This window comes from Crocuta crocuta, unplaced genomic scaffold (genome assembly GCF_008692635.1).
Source record: "Crocuta crocuta isolate KB4526 unplaced genomic scaffold, BGI_CrCroc_1.0 scaffold466, whole genome shotgun sequence".
Taxonomy (NCBI): domain Eukaryota; kingdom Metazoa; phylum Chordata; class Mammalia; order Carnivora; family Hyaenidae; genus Crocuta; species Crocuta crocuta.
This window is the reverse complement of record NW_027529672.1, coordinates 3,833,598-3,849,982: the sequence shown is the minus strand read 5'-3', so window position 1 is coordinate 3,849,982 and position 16,385 is coordinate 3,833,598. Positions and strand designations below refer to the sequence as shown.

General features: G+C 47.6%; 1 protein-coding gene across 1 annotated transcript in view; it reads right to left on the bottom strand.

The window, feature by feature from the left end:
• The window catches only part of DOCK1 (dedicator of cytokinesis 1), a 462,145-nt gene that overhangs the window by 100,942 nt on the left and 344,818 nt on the right, over nt 1-16,385 (bottom strand). Inside the window, exons 30-31 of the mRNA XM_077762917.1 lie at nt 9,056-9,134; nt 3,570-3,670 (exon numbers count right to left, since the gene is read on the bottom strand). Of these exons, the coding sequence (XP_077619043.1) occupies nt 3,570-3,670; nt 9,056-9,134 (180 nt within the window). The remainder of the gene's footprint in view (nt 1-3,569; nt 3,671-9,055; nt 9,135-16,385) is intronic.

The window sequence follows — 16,385 nt, the reverse complement described above, 5'->3', positions numbered from 1 at the left end:
TTGCATGCCAACAACATCTCTGTCCTTTGTGGGGTGTCGCTGGCACCAGGGACGTCTGAAGTCTGAATCAGCTACATTTTCTTATTATACACTTTGGTTCCTGGCAGTTATTTATTCTGTGGTCCATTGGAAGATCTTATACTCAATTTGGGCTTGACATAATCAGTTCTCTGTGTGGTACAGCCCATTATTTTATGTTACCCCCATGCACTTTGGGGAATGTCTCTGGAATGAATATCCTAATTATCTCCCCAACCTCGGTCATCAGGAGGATGGAGAGCTTAACAAGCAGAAATGAACAGGCAGCTCTTTGGACACCGGGATTTTCTATTGTTTTGGGCCACAATGCAGTGAACCAGGCAAAAAAGAGTGGCTGCAGGCATGGTGGGGGGAAGGGAGGGGAGAGAAGGGTAGGCAGGGGTGTACAGGTGCTGGGGGAGGGGGCTCCACAGCGAAGCCCTCACTCAGATGCATCTGGTTGGATTCAGAAACCCTAGAGCAGCAGACAGGCCCCAGTGGAGGCGGCCTGAGGCTACTAAGTAGCATCACTCCACCTTCAGAGCTCGTGGGCTTTCTTTCTAGAAAAAGACAGCCTTGTGCATTATACTGCAGTGTGCTCTGCATCAGCACCCAGCCCTGTGCTCAGACCCGTGGGGTCAATTTCCACATCACTGGGCCCCATGCTCTCCCCCAAGCCCTCCAGGCCTGGCCACTCACCTTTGCTTCAATAGCCCAGAGCATGTCTTTGCTGTTGATCAAGCCGTGCCCTTTGGGACCTGATGACCCGGATGGGAATGGCTGTTCATCGACCCGCGGCTCGGTCAGCCAACCTGGTAATTTCGCTGCTCCTTCCCCACCCAGCCTGGGGTCCCCTCCTGCCCGAGGCCTTTGGGTTCCCCACATGGGCTCCAACATGTCCATGTCCAGGCTACCCCGGGACCCTGTGGCCCCCAGCACCAGGACCCTGAGTGCAGAGCAGGTTCTCAATCCCTCTGCACTAGCACAATTTTAAGCAGATTCAAACAGTTCTAGGTCCTGGGAAAATGTAAGCATCTGGGTAGAATGACTTTAAATATCTCTTATGTGGATTTCAGTACTTAGTGATAAAACTGCAGTTACATTATAAAGTGTTTAAGGTACAGAAAGAGGCATGAAGAATATAACAAACATGGGTGAGCCTAGACGGGTCTGAGCCACACAGCCTCACGGGCCATGAGGGTCTCAGGCCCAGAGAACAGCTGTCCTTGGTGGCCCATTACGGCCACACACTGAGCCTAGGCCCCTGGGACAGGGCCCCTCAGGCTGCACAGGGACCGAGGAAGTCCTGCCAGAGTCTTGCAAAGACAAGTATTAAAAATGCTTGGGAGTTTTTCCCTCGGGGAGCCCATGAAAAAAATTTCAAAGGGAAAATCCGGAGTCTCTTATCGCCATGGTTATGAGAAAGAGCAAACTCAATTCAGAGGCCCTGTTGGCCCTGGAAGGGGAGACACCAGCTGGCCGTGTTTAATTTTCCTTGGCTTTGAAGCCTCCAAAGGCACACAGCTATGTGGGAAGCAAACTTTTCTTTGGTGGCCAAGGCCCTGCGTGGTTAATGCATTTATTGATGTTACTTTAGCTCAGACTGTTAACGTCCACATGCCAGAAGAGGGCCCGGGGTGGAGCCACCCCGCTCTGGTCCGAAGAGTGCACAGGACCCGTTGTTTCATGCTAAAAGGAGATGCCAGGTCTTTTAATCCAGATTTCCGGGTTCAATTCCCTCTTTCTCTTGCAGGCATGCTAAAGGGTTGGCCACACCGCGTGTGTGGCAAAGAATGGGTTCTGCTGTCGGCCGGAGCGGGGTGTGGATTCCAGGCTCTCCACGCAGTGAGCCCCACGCACACTCGAGTGGGTGAAGCCACCTGCTGTGGGCCCGCTTTCCTTCCATAGGACTGGAGAGCAAGGAGTCCCAGGTGTCCGGGGCTGGCTGTGAGGGCATCATGTGGGGCTTGGACTGGGCCAGGTGTTTCTGCAGCTACTCCAGACCATTCCACCAGGAGAGCATTTAAACAACAGGAGAGCCGTGGCCACCAGTCGCCAGCCGTGATTTCATCGGAGCCCTGGGATGATGTTAATGTGGTAGAACGGAAGCTTCCATCTTGAGCCAGTCCCCAGAAGGCATCGCCTGAAGTCTGTCCCTTGAGCCATGCCTAGTGGTCTCACCCCATGCTGGCTCCCAGTGCGCAGACTCTGCTGCTAACAGGCCTTCCCAGCAGCCCCGGCAGGCACCCGCTTGCCCTACACCTTCTGGGGCCTTCCTCTTTTCTGAACAACGGACGCTTGTCTACGTCAATGGCCAAAGGACGAGTCAGCCAACTGAGGATGCCTGAAGGAAAGATGGCCAGCCGAGAGCCGACCTTTCTGTAGATGGCACAAGGAAAAGCATAGAAGGTTCTAAGAGCAGCGCAGGCAAACGTCCTGGGCTCTGAGCTGCCTGGGTCGGAATGACCAGGTGTGTGACACTGGCTTCACCTTCCTCATCTGCAAAGTGAGGGTGCTAAGAGGACCCGATGAAGGGTTTCGTGTTGGTTTTAATGATTATATGTGAAAAACGCACACGGAATGCTCAGTGCATCACTGGCACGTCGTCCACGCTCAGTACATACATATTCGCTGATAGAATTCTTACTCCCCAGGGATGATGTGACTTGGATGTGGCCCGCACGTGAGATACACGCTCACAGAACATGAGGAGCGCTGAGCTGCCATCTCACCTTCTCAGACTCCCTCTGGAATCGCTAACATCAGGGAGGGGCACGGGCTTGGCAGAGCCTTGGAACAGAGGGATTATGCCGCGGCTCACAGAAACGGGTGACACAAGACATGGGAGCGACTGGAGAACTCTTCTCCGGAGCCCTTATGAAAGGGGCTCCGGAGAAGAGAGAAGTCAGTGAAACTGAGGCAGGAAGAGAGGAGGCAAGACCCTCGGGGCACCAAAAGCTTGGAAAGAAGGCATGCGAGCGCTCTTTTCTTCGTCCTGGACCAGGAGCCATGCAGGATGCAAGGACCCAGGCAGGAACACGGGGCTCCCAGGGGGTCTGTTAGGATGATCCAAGGGCTAGTTCAGCCCTTAGGGTCTCCCACCTGGAGCGCGAAAGGGGGAACCTCTTGCAAAGAAGGCAACCAGGGCAGCTCTTGCCCCAAAGGAGTTCTTCAACAATCTCAACTGTGCCAAAGGCTTGCACCAGAAGCTTCCTTGTGCGGAGGAGCACTGCGAAATTAGGCAACAGAGGAAACCACGTGCGCATTGACACCAGTGAGTGCGGTGCGCGGCGAAAGCAGTCCCCTCCCGAAATTCGCATTCCGCACGGTGCTGGTGCTGCTGAGCGGCACCGACTCTGAACTCACCAGGAGGAACCTGCAATTTTAGATCTTGATTCACGGGTTAGAAAAGGCAATACCGGATTCATGATTTGTAACCACCCTTTCATTATACCATGATTACAGCTCAATTTGCATACCAAGTTGGCTTAGAGACTATGCGGAAATTAGGCAGGCTCCTGCCTGTGATCTCGGGCCGGACGCAGACTTACTTGTTAAGGATTTTGGCTCTTTTCGCGCTCGAAAAATTCTCCAGTTGCAAGGACTCTTGAGTGAGGAAAGCGACAGCCAGGTGAAAGTAGTTGTTCCAAAGCTGAAAACCAAAAAGGCAGAGGCGCTGAGGTGCTGAACAGTTTAAAAAATTTTTTAATGTTTTATTTATTTCTGAGAGAGAGAGAGAGACAGCGTAAGCAGGGGAGGGTCAGAGAGAGAGGGAGACACAGAATCTGAAGCAGGCTCCAGGCTCTGAGCTAGCTGTCAACAGAGAGCCTGAAGCGGGGCTCGAACCCACGAACTGAGAGATTATGACCTGAGCTGAGATCTGACGCTTAAACGACTGAGACCCCCAGGCGCCCCAGTGCAGAACAGTTTAATAACCCTCTGAGATATCCCTCACTGCCCTCCCCCCCCCAACCTCTCAAATGTTCATAAACCCGCTGTCACATATACACTTGGCTAACCAGTCACCCATGGTGTGGTTCCGGGCTGGGCGTGGGCGTTGAGGTCACAGTGCACGTGCTCAAATCCCAGCTCTACCACTTCCCCTGGCAACTAACCTACCCTCTTGGTGCCTCAGCTTCCTGAGAGGTAAAGTGGGAATTTGAGTAGCATTCATCTCGGAGCTGTCAGAGGATGAAAGGAATATATAAGAGTGGAGCTTTTGGGTAGCGCCCTGTATACAGTAAGAACACAATAATGTTGTCTCCTACTGGTATGCGCTATGGAGCCCCTTACTTAATAGCATATAGATTTTGCCTCAGGTCAGGCTCTGTGCTGACAGCTCAGAGCCTGGTGCCTGCTTCAGAGTCTGTCTCCCTCTCTCTGCCCTACCCCAACTAGCTCACACGCATGCATGCACATGCTCTCTCTCTCTCTCAAAAATAAATATTAAAAAAATATATATAGATTTCTACAATTTACTACTTTTTCAGATACTAAAAATGTAAACACTAGAAAACTAAAGAGATGTAAAAACATCCAACATTTTATATTTCAAAGACTAACAGACTCTGTGGCTGAACAGACAATTCACTATGAAATGACTTTGGTCTAAAGCTCCGCACAGTGGAGGCCGTGTGCACTTTAACACAGTAACCTAGACGTGCTGTTATAAAAGCATCATTGTGGGCAGATTCCTAAAGTCATGGAACTAATGCCCCCTGGTCATGTCAATGTTTAAGACCAGGTCAGGGACATTAAAATGAAGGAAGAATTCTTGGAGCACAATGGGGAGGACTCAGACATACTCCTCAACCCACCAGGCTCGTGCCAGAGGACAGTCGTGGTGGGGGAGGAGGGATCCCACCTGCTCCGGGTGGGAAAGAGCCCGGGCAGAGTTCTCACCACACATCCAAGCTCGAAGGGCCTTCCACGGTCTTTAGAAGAAATCTGTGGGTGCTGGTGTTTTCATTTACGAAATAGGGATAATATTTATTCTATCAAATGAAGATCGTTACAAAGGGTTATATAAACCTATACTGACTCTATTTTTAGTTGCCTGTGAGGTAAGTGGGAATTTTAAACAAGAGATTAAGAGTGTGTGGTCTTCCATTTATCTGACGCATTTCATGAACTTGACATTTTCTTTAGTAACACAGCAGCTCACACAATCGCTGCAGAATTGCCCAGGTAAGTGCTGAGCCCCTGATTCTCAGATGAGATGCAGAGACGCGCCCAAATCCATGGGTTACACGTGAAGCAGATTGAGGGGCCCTAGTGGGTCGTCCTGAACCTCACCGCTGGCGCTTCGTCACCACCCACAAAGGTACATTCTCTTTTAGCCCCATTTACACTAAAAGTGTCAATAACCTACAAGTTGCTCCTTTTGTTTTGGGAACTCACAGGCCCCCCACGCCTGGCCCCCCACTGCACCCCAGTCTGCTGGCAATGGCCTCTTGTCGGAGCACTGGTGGGAGGCACAGCCACTTGGGGGTGCATCCTGAGAATCACAGGCAGGGGCTCGGCTACAGCTGTGCGTTCATGGACTGGGACACAGGTACCCTCTGGTGGGGGTGTTGATTATAGGGAAGGCTGTGCATGTGTCGGAGGCAGGGGTATGTGGGAAATCTCTGTGCCTTCCCCTCAATGAACCTAAAACTGACATTAAAAAACAAACAAAACACGTCTTGGGGCACCTGGGTAGCTCAGTTGGTTCAGCGTCCGACTCTTGGTTTTGGCTCAGGTCATGATGCCAGGGTCATGCGATCAAGTCCCACATAGGGCTCCCCACTGAGCTCCCCACTGTTTAAGATTCTCTCTCCCGCTGCCCCTTGCTCCTGCTTGCACTCTCTCTCTTAAAAAACAAAAAACACCTTAAAAAATCACAAAAAAATAAGAACCAAAAAATGGCATACAATGCATGATTTGAGGGGTGACAAGTAACCACAGCCATGTGTGTTGACCCACCTGCGAAGGCTGTGACTCGATGTCTGAACTTGAATGAGGTCTCGGGGCTAGATGATAGCAATAGCTAAGCTTCTCGGTTTAGGCAGTTTTACTGTAGTTGTGTAGGAGGAAGTTCCTATTTGTAGGAAATACACAGTACGACATCGGGGGGTGTGAGGTTAAGAGTCCTTTGTATGGTAGTGCCAGGCCTGAGAGGCAGCTGGGCAGGAGCACAGGGAAGCAGAAGGGGAAGAAGCAGGCAGGTCTCCGGGCTGATGAGTGGAAGGAGAAGGAAGTGCCAGGAGAGAGAACCATGCAGCGATCACGAGGATGTAAGGACATAAAACTGCACCTCGTCAGAGCACCAGCTGCCTGGAGCTCACAGTGAAGGCTGCCTCCCTCACCAGGCACTCAAGCCCTACCCCTGGGGGTGGGAAGGGGGGTGGGCTTCAGCGTGGAACAGAAATCCATATGTACTTCACACTCGCTAAGGGGCAAGTTGCTAGGTTGGCAGCCCAAAGCGCATGTGGGTGCGAGGGAAGCATCCCCTGAAACACTGAACAAGAGTAGCAATAACGAACGGGCTGGGAAAAAGGAGCCCACACTCACAATAGCTGCTCTTCAAATACACAGCAATCTACCCAGCAAGTAATGGGTGAGGCTGATGTGGATAAAAAGGAGAAACCAAATGATAGACACAAAAAGAAGACCTGAATATTCCTGTATGGGATGGGACAAAAGAACTACTGCAGAGTATTCCACCCGCACTGTAACATTTTCCTACCTTTCTTTATAAATTCAAGAGAGTCCCAATTAAAATAAAAGCAGCATGTTTCAAAAGCAAGGTTAACAAGCCAATTTTGCATTTCATGTGGAAGAGGAAATACAAAAGAAGAGCCAAGATAATTTTGCACTAGGACAATAACAGGCAAGCCCTGGCTCTGCTAGCTGGGTATAAAACCTGTAGATAATAACACAGGAAACAGAATGGATACACACACATTTGCAATTATGGTTTTTTTAAAAAATATTTTTATTTATTTGTAGGAGACAGAGAGAGAGACAGCGTGAGCAGGGGAGGGTCAGAGACAGAGGGAGATACAGACTCTGAAATAGGCTCCAGGCTCTGAGCTGGCAGTCAGCACAGAGCCCGACGCGGGGCTCGAACCCATGAACCGCGAGATCATGACCTAAGTGAAAGTCGGACGCTTAACTGACTAAGCCACCCAGGTGCCCCTGCAATTATGTTTTTTGACGGTGGCATTTTAAATCACTGGGAGAGAAGAACCTATTCATGAAATGAAATGGGAAAAGTCAAGTTAAACTCTTACCCTAGCACTAAGTAGAGAAATCCCAAGTAGATCGAACATCAGGAAGTTTAAAATAATTAAAAAAAAAAAAAAGCAGATCAAGGTATTAGCAGATACTAACCACATAAAATTAAAAAAATAGTTACATTCATAACACTGAGGCAAAGAAAGATTTGCCAAGCAAAACATACAACCCAAAAGCCACAGAAGAAAGGACAGATTCGACTGCTATATTAGGAATTTCAACTTACAGAAAAGTGTGACAAATAGCCCGACAGGAAAATGAGTACAGGAAAGGATCGGATGGTTCTTGGTAGAAATCACACAGCTAGTATGTATTCTCAGCCTAAGTAGCAATCAAAGAAATTCTAACAAAAATAAGAATCAACAATTTTAAAGAAATTGGTATTGGAGGTGATTTTAGACAGCGACTGCTCTCAAAGGTTAGCGGGACTGCACATTGCTACAGTCGGGTAATTTGTCAGTGTCCGTTCTCGTACTATTTCATACTACTTGGCTTGGCAATTATGCTTCCGGGAGCCTGTCTTACAGCAATGCAGCACTGAGATGCACTGCTTGCAACATGGACAAACTGGAATGTTCTGTAGGTCATCATGGCAAAAGTACCTGCACAAATGTTGGTCCATTTACAGTGCGAAATGTCACAGAACAGAAAAAATAATACAGAATATAATCTGATTTGCGTTAAAAGCAAAAGAAAGTGTACATAGGTCTGGATAAATGCATAAATAGCCATCAGGAAGGGCACACAATTAGTAAAGAGTCACCCTGCAAAGAGGAAAAGGGTGGGAAGGGGTCTTGCATGTTTTACTTGACGTGCTGATTTACAGCACATGAATATTTTACAGTGAGAATATATCCGTGCTTGTAGGATATGTGAAAACAAGCAATAAAGCAGAGAAAATGATAGAAACTTAAAAGTCGTAAAGAATAGTAACACCTCTAGATATACAGTTCGGGATCTATTATTATATACTTATATTCTATAATGCAGATAAAATAGACATTTAAATTTTAACAATTATAAAAGAAATATGGGCATAGGTTCCTTCTCAGTGAACTATCCTGCCCAGGAAACTAATGCCATTGGCATCCAGATGCCTTTATTCTTAGTAAACTTTAGTAAGCTAAGTAGTACAAAAATCATTATTAGCAGAGATACATCCAGAGTGTAGTGGGAGGGAGAGCCGGCATTGCCGATGGGTGGGAAATCATGCCAGGCAAAGTCAGTCCTTCTCACTCACTCACACACATTCCCACCACCTCCTTCCTCCCCACCCCTGTGGGCACTGAAGAAGCAGGGCCAAAAGTGATAGATCAGCTGACCAAGGCCAAGGCCATGTCCAGAAGGGTCTGTGCCTGGTAAAGGCCAGTGCGAGGAACACAGAGCCAGGGGGGCTCAGGGATGTGAACCAGCTTTGCTGAGCCTTCGCTCCCCACATCGGGGCGGTCCGGGTCTGAGACAGCCCCCTCAGTTACAACAGCTGCAGGCGGCCTCCCGGCTCAGTTCCTACGTGTCACTCTGACTCGGTACTTTTGCTCTGAAACAGCTCCATCTCTGTCCTTGTGAAATTGAGCAAATACTCCAAAGGCATAATTTTCAATCGCTGGATTCCAGCGGTACACCTTGTAAATTCCATTGCCATACCTCGGATGGGAAACCAATTAGGTTCGAGGATTCGAAATGTTAAGATATTGGCTCAGACCAGCAATTTGTTTTAGCATGATTTCCCAACAAAGGGTATGTCTACCTCTCCTCTTACCTGTAACTCAAAGTTGGCTTGATCCAGAAATTTTTTATTCAGCATATCTGCATACTGATTAATCGCTCGCAGGAAGACTCTGAAAGATCAAGAGAAAATTACATAATTACACACTTACGCTCTGGCAGCTTTGTAGGGCTTGGCATTTCAATTAGATACAGCCCAAGACAGTCTGGAAAGTGAACTCTCTAAGTCCTGTGAAAAGTTGTGAGGTTGTGCCAATAAAATCCCAGAGAATTATATGCAGATGTTCTCCAAATTAATCAAGGAAATTAGCACTTGCAGAATCAAAGAAATGGACCACAATAACAGCATCTGAAAGTAACAAACGAAAAGTATCACTAAAAAACCTATTTTTTTTTTTTAAAAGAAAAGAAGGAAAAGGTGCAAATTAAGTCTTCTTCTCAAATCACGATGTCTTCATGGTATTTTATTAAATTGGTCTTTGCTTAGCTGGCTTTTTACAGTTAAGCGTTTGAAAGCACTGTTGTACACCATCTATCAGGCTCGGAGCGGTTGACATATTCGGAAGTACAGCTTATTTCAGTGTCATCTGTCCTGTGTTCCAAATGTTAATTTTGGTAGCCAATTACTTGTTTAAACAAAATAAAGAAAGCTGTAGTAGATGTGTAAGTGATTTAACAAGAATGATAGCAGGAACTTTAATTCATCGATCCATCGATAACGTACACCTTTAAGCACCCGGAGCAAAACATCACATCCTTCAACACCTTGAGTTTGACGTTTCTATGACGAGATAGGTAATTTGGGAGGGTATGAATGACCCCGAGTACTAAGCCTTCCACCAGCTTGTTCATCCTGTAGATTTGTCTTATTGCCCTTGAGGGTGTTTACAATAATAAAGCTCAGTCCAGATACTTCTTTTTAAATGACCCTTCTCCTTTTGCACAAAGGCAGGATGCAAGAGGAATTAGCATTAGGTCACAGATAATAAACTTAATTACACTTCCTCTGTTTAGACAGCAGGAAGCAGCCAGAGAGGGTAAGAGAAATCTAGGTTACGTCCCAGGAACCAGTGCTCTCCGAAAGCACTATCTCTTTAGCTGTGCATTCCTGGAGAAACGCATCCCTGCCTGTCTCAGAGCCACTAGAGGCCAGGTGGCCTGGGAGGAGGGAGAAAGGGCCTCTCCACCTGGGGCTTCAGGGAGGGCTCCACCCCACCCTCAACACTGCAACTTCTCTAGCGCTCCAACTGCTGGCAGCTGGAAGACAGGGGGTTGGCAGACAGCATTTCATTAAGGAACCTCTTGGTTGGATCCAGGGCCAAAACAGGTGTGACAAATGGCCTGTGCTGGAGTTTTCTATCTCAAGTGCTGAAGAAAAGTGTGGCAGGAGTTGTCTGAATTCCTCCCTGGTGACATTAAATAGAGCCAGAAAGGAGGCATCGTGTTTTAAGCGACTCCCAATGGTGGGACGTAGGGATCCCAGCCTTGCCTGTTAACGGGGAGCACAGACTAGGAAGCGGCATCCATCAGCCGGAGGGGTGGCAGGTATCATGGCTATCAGATGCCCGGTTAAATGTGAAAAGTAGCTCTCATGGCTGAATTTTGTGATTTATTGAGAAAAGCAGAATACTTAGGGCATCCTGACAAATTGATACAGGACCAGGATGAATATCGCTAAATTTAGGACACACCTTGGGTATATATGACACCTGGCGCCCCTAATAAGCCCTCCGGTCCTGGGCTGGGGTCTCCTGGGCCAAAGTTAGCCCTCAGAAGTACAAGATGTGTGCCTAAGGAGACAGTGGTCTGCCCTGCCCATGTGACCCTTGGCGACAGGGTTCAGAGAGCATCTGGGGACCTGTAACCACATTAACCTCGGCAACCCGAGAAAGACCTCCGAGTGTCAGTGGGACAAGACCACTTCCTGTCATTACAGGGGTGATTGCCATGCAGCACAAAAACCTTGGGCTGATGACCATGGACACATTTTTTCCCCCTTAATTTTCCCTTCAGTTTCAAAACTCAGCTGTTCACTAGGGTACCCCAGGGTCCTTCTGAACTTTAAGGAAGACCCTCTCTCCATGCCTCTCTGACAATAAAGGCAAGTTTACTAGAACATGCATTATTACTACATGGTAATTATTCTGCCTCAAGACAGCACCCAAACAGTTACAATATGCTACTTCTAATTAAGGTCTGGAGCAATTTCAGCTGGTTAAATAAAGATATTTCTCAAAATGACTTTTTTAAAAAAATATGCCATGCTGAAATAATATGAAGGCCAAATGAAACTTTTTAATGAACTGACACTGAGAAAGTGCAGGGCTGAGAGAGATTCTATAATTTAGGCTCACTATAAATTTTTTAAAAAGGGAGGACAAAAAGCAAATAACAGAATGTGAGTCGTAGCAGGACACCTCAAGGGAAGATCAAATAAAACCCAACATTAATACCATCAATAAGGGTGAGCTGCTCGGGCTCAGTGCATCCAGGGCCACACACTTTCTAGAAACCATCCACCACCCAGAACACACACAAATTATACCCCGCAGCCCACACTAGAGGGAATTAAAAACTGAGCAATGCCAAGTACATCTCAGGATCAACCCATGATCTAACAAGGCAAAAAGAAACAAACAGGGGTTCACTATTACATAAGGACATCTTTTATCTGCTATAATTCATGGATTATTTCTAATAAATGTTAAACTAGAGAAAATAAATAAGAAAATCACATTAGAAGCTTCTGCATAACAGTCTGCTTTCAGTCACAGAGGAATATGGAATGAATCACAAACTAAGCTGAATGCCTGGACAGCTGGACGCCTTTCTAGTTTGAGATGAAGAGTTCAGGCCAGTTCAACACAGCTCAAGATCAAGTCCTTTTTGCTGAGAAGCAATGAAAGGGAGGGTGGGTATGAATGGGTTGGCTTTGTAGTGCCTGGTGACTGTTTGTAGTGCCTGGTAGAGCTGGGCTCAAGGACAGGGAAGGCCTCCAGACTGTTCCCAAATACTCCTGTCTGCTTATTCATTCATGTGCCTACAATGCTAAGTCACCACCCAGCATGGCTATGTCCCCTAGGTGTCCGTCGCAGGAACAGATGGATGGGTGGGTGGGAGGATGGATGGATGGATGGATGGATGAGAGGGTGGACGGATGGGTGGATGGATGGGTGGATGGATGGATGGATGAGTGGATGGGTTGATGGGTGGATGGAGGATGGAGGATGGATGGATGGATGGATGGAGGGTGGATGGATGGGTGGATGGGTGGATGGATGGATGGATGGATGATGAATGGATGGATGGACGGATGTATGGATGGATGGATGGGTGGATGGGTTGATGGGTGGATGGATGGATGAGAGGGTGGACGGATGGGTGGACGGATGGGTGGATGGATGGATGGAGGGTGGAAGAATAGGTGGATGGATGGATGGATGGATGGATGAGTGGATGGGTTGATGGGTGGATGGAGGATAGATGGACAGATGGATGGAGGGCGGATGGGTGGATGGAGGGCGGAAGGGTGGATGGGTGGATGGGTGGTTGGATGGATGAGTGGGTGGATGGGTGGTTGGATGGGTGGATTGATGGATGGATGGGTGGGTGGATGGATGGTTGGATGGGTAGATGGGTGGATGAGTGGTTGGATGGATGGTTGAATAGACAGATAGATAGATGATGGATCAATGGATGAGTAGCCCAGAAGTTCAGGCTAGGATATTTGGTAGCCACTGATCTCTGTGGAGTCCTTACATTCTGAGTAGATTTTCCACTGTGGAGTTTAGCTCTTTTGAGTTTCATTAACCAAATTTCTTATTAGGCACCTGGCAGTTATGGTTGGGGACTGTTCTATCATTCTTGCCTTTACCTCCAGAGCTGGTCCCCTCATTCTTTTCCACCTCAAGAGCTAGTTCCACCTTCTCCTCTCTACCTCCAGAGCTGGTCCCCCATTCTCCTTTCCACCTCTGGACCTTGTTACTTGATGGCAGGAACCTTGTCTTTTATATATCAAGATCCCCCAAACCATTTAAAAGGACCCCTGGGCACTATGAATATTCTGTAGTATTATGCTCTAAGGAACCATCAGCCTCTACCTGAACTAAAGAATCTCTCAGAGCCAGTGGTGTGTCCAGGACTGGTACCAGTCAAACACAACAAAACAAAAGCAAACAAACACATCCTGAGCCTGCCCCAGTGCATAGAGAGAATCCAACCTCCACGTCCAATATTACCATACATAAGCACGGGATACCATAAAAAGAGTCACGCATGCTGTTCCCCATGTTCCTAGCTCCTAAGAGCTCGAGGGGAGGGTGCTGCAGGGGACAGAGGGGGCCAGCAGTGGAAGGTGGGAAACAGTATAGACTGGCACTGACACTGCTCTGCCAGAAAACTGAGGAACTCAGGAGAAGATTCATAACTCTGTGAGCCAAGCAAGTTATGTCTATTCCCAGCTGGGAAGATTAAGTAATTTCTAAAAACACAGCTAATGGTGTGAGAATCAAATGCTTTCATGGATGCTGTCCCACGTGGTCAAAATGATTAAGAAAAAGTGTGAGCCCATATTTAATAGTTACTTTCAATCATTTTTAATCTTTGGATGACTTTATTTATAACCTAAAATCTTGGAAGATAAGACCAAACACAGAAATAAATAATGTAGAGAGAACCACAGGCAAATTATGTCATCTCAAAAAGATTAGAAAAGCCATAAGGTCTAGATGTACTTTCTCTAAGACATTCAAATTATTCAAAGCAAATGACTGCAAATTTTATTTTTAATAAAAGCAAAGGGCTTTATTTATTTCACTCTTCCTAGTAACTGATTCCTGTCTCCAGGAACTCCAAGCCATCATCTGTACCAAACCTATTACAACAATCCCCATTTTCAATCATTAGGGGCCAGTGTGAGGTAGAGCTCATTCCCAAACCTCATACAATTAAAACAAGCAAACAACCAAAAACAAACAAACAAACAAACAAAAAACCAGGAAGTTTTCCTGACTTCCTTCTCTTCTACCTGGCTGGTTAACCACAGTGAGCTCCCAACAGAAACAAAATGGCGCACGGTAATCCCTAATGGTGTCAAAATATGAACTGGAGTGTTGTCCACACACCCACATACATACATCCAATTACAGTCTTAATCCTATTCTTTCTATCCATTGTCTATCACCTATCTATCTCTCTCTTTTTCCCTCCCTATCAACCAATCAATCTTTTCACATCCGTATAAACGTTTAGCCTCAAGAACTTTACAATGCCTTTCTGTCCATCTCTCATCTACCTGTCAATCATCCACCCATCTAGTTACCTATCCTCTTCATGTTCACGTAAACAGTTAGCTAGAAGACCTTCATAAAGTGGCTCAAGTTTTTGAGATTCACTGCTTTTCAAATGAAAAGCACTCACTGTGAAGCCCCTGAGTTCCGTTGAACCTCTAATTTAAGGGTCTTGTTGGTTTTTAAAAATAATTTTTTTAACGTTTATTTATTTTTGAGAGACAAGGACAGACAGAGCACGAGCAGGGAGAGAGGGAGACGCAGAAGCCGGAGCAGGCTCCAGGCTCTGAGCTGTCAGCACAGAGCCCGGCATGGGGCTTGAACCCATGAAGCGTAAGATCATGACCCGAGCCAAAGTCGGATGCTTACCCGACTGAGCCACTCAGGCACCCTAAGGGCCTTGTTTTTTAACTTTGAGATTTAAGGGAACTAAGAGCTATCACCACATCGCACAAAGTCATTTTAACACCATGATCTCCACTGACACTTGGTAAAATGCTAAGGAGCATTAGGTAGAAAGGGGCAGACATGCCCTCGAGTTCTACGCTTTGGCACATGTTTAGGAGACAGGCTGGGCGTGTGGAGCGAGGCTCAGCAGACGGAGGCGACCGCGGAGATCTGAGCCTCTCAACCACAAGCATTTCACAGAGAAAATCCTGCAGGCCTCGCCTCTGGGACCGCATCCCTTGCACGAAAAGGGACTTGGATGCCATGACGTACGAACAGGGGACGTTTCCAATAAGCTGCCTAGTGGAAGGCAGTGTGTGCAGAGCAATAAAAAGTAGCACAGTCCTAAATAATTACGTGTTAATTGAGTAGAGGGGAACTTAGCGAGTGCAACATAATCAGGAACCAATTTAACTATTAGAAGTTCCTGGCACAGTTACAGTCGCTAAAATGACTTTATCATGACAGGGCCTCAGGCTTTTCTAGAATCTCTGTCACCCAGTGTTTGCTGCCAATAAAACTGGAAGATGCGAGCCTCATTACGACACAGGGAAGAACAGCAAGAAAGGCACTGAGCTCTGTAGAATACAAAGCCCCATGTCTCAGACGGTGACGCGGTGACGCTGTGGGGTGTTTCATTCCTTCCGTAAAGGTACTTTACGTTACATAATTAGATTGTATAGTTCGTTATGAGGGTATTTAAATACCTCTGGCATTAAGACGAGAGGCGCTTTGGGGGGAAAAAAAGATGTATCTTTTCGTGAAAGGTTTTGCCCAAAAGAAGTGGAAGAAAGGAAAGAAATGAAAAGTGACAGATTCTATCCTTGCAGAACAAGGAAGAGGAGCCGGAAAACTGCCTGAAATGGTTTCCGCATAACTCAGGAGGGCCAGGAAGGAGGGCAGACTTAGGGACACGTGTAAGGAGACGCAGAGAGCATCCTTCAACCAGCCGGCCGGAGGGAGGCCACGTCTCACACCTGGCAGAGTGGCCCCTTCAGTCAAGGCAGTGACCAAATGGGGTCAGCCACTTCCCTTCAGGGGACCTCGAGTGGCCAAGACACATGCGCACAAGGACGTGAGTTCTAGGCAAGACCCCGGGGTTGGATGCCCGGAAGGTGGGGGACCTAGGTGGACCCGCTCCCCCGTCTGCGATTTGGGGCGCAGTGGGAAGACCAATGTCACGAGAGCTGTCCAGGAGTGAGGCAGGAAGGGGTGGCTGGGGTCAGACTTGTGAGAGGTTGGAAACGCGAGGGTACAGTGTGCATGTGACATGGGGGCAGGGGACTTAAAGCAGAGAAGGGGCAGCAAGGTCAAAAGATCCAACTGCCATTTGTTCCCCGACTGCACTCAAGGCATTTCTCTTCGTGAAGATTTCCTGATTTCTCTTTTCAAATCAGGTTTCAGCATCTGCCAAACTTTGAACTAAAATCCAAAGTGCTGTGCACCTTTCTGCTGGCAGCCCCGCTGAAGTGGGCTCAGCCCATGGTGCACAGAGAATTCCCAGGGGGCATCTGCTGGGGACAAAGGCCCTGTCACCCCTGCCTTGTGACCATGCACCCCCCTCCCCCCCGAGGCAGAGTTCTCGTGGCCTCGCCCACCTGTCCGACACATGCTCCGTCTCCGGGTCCC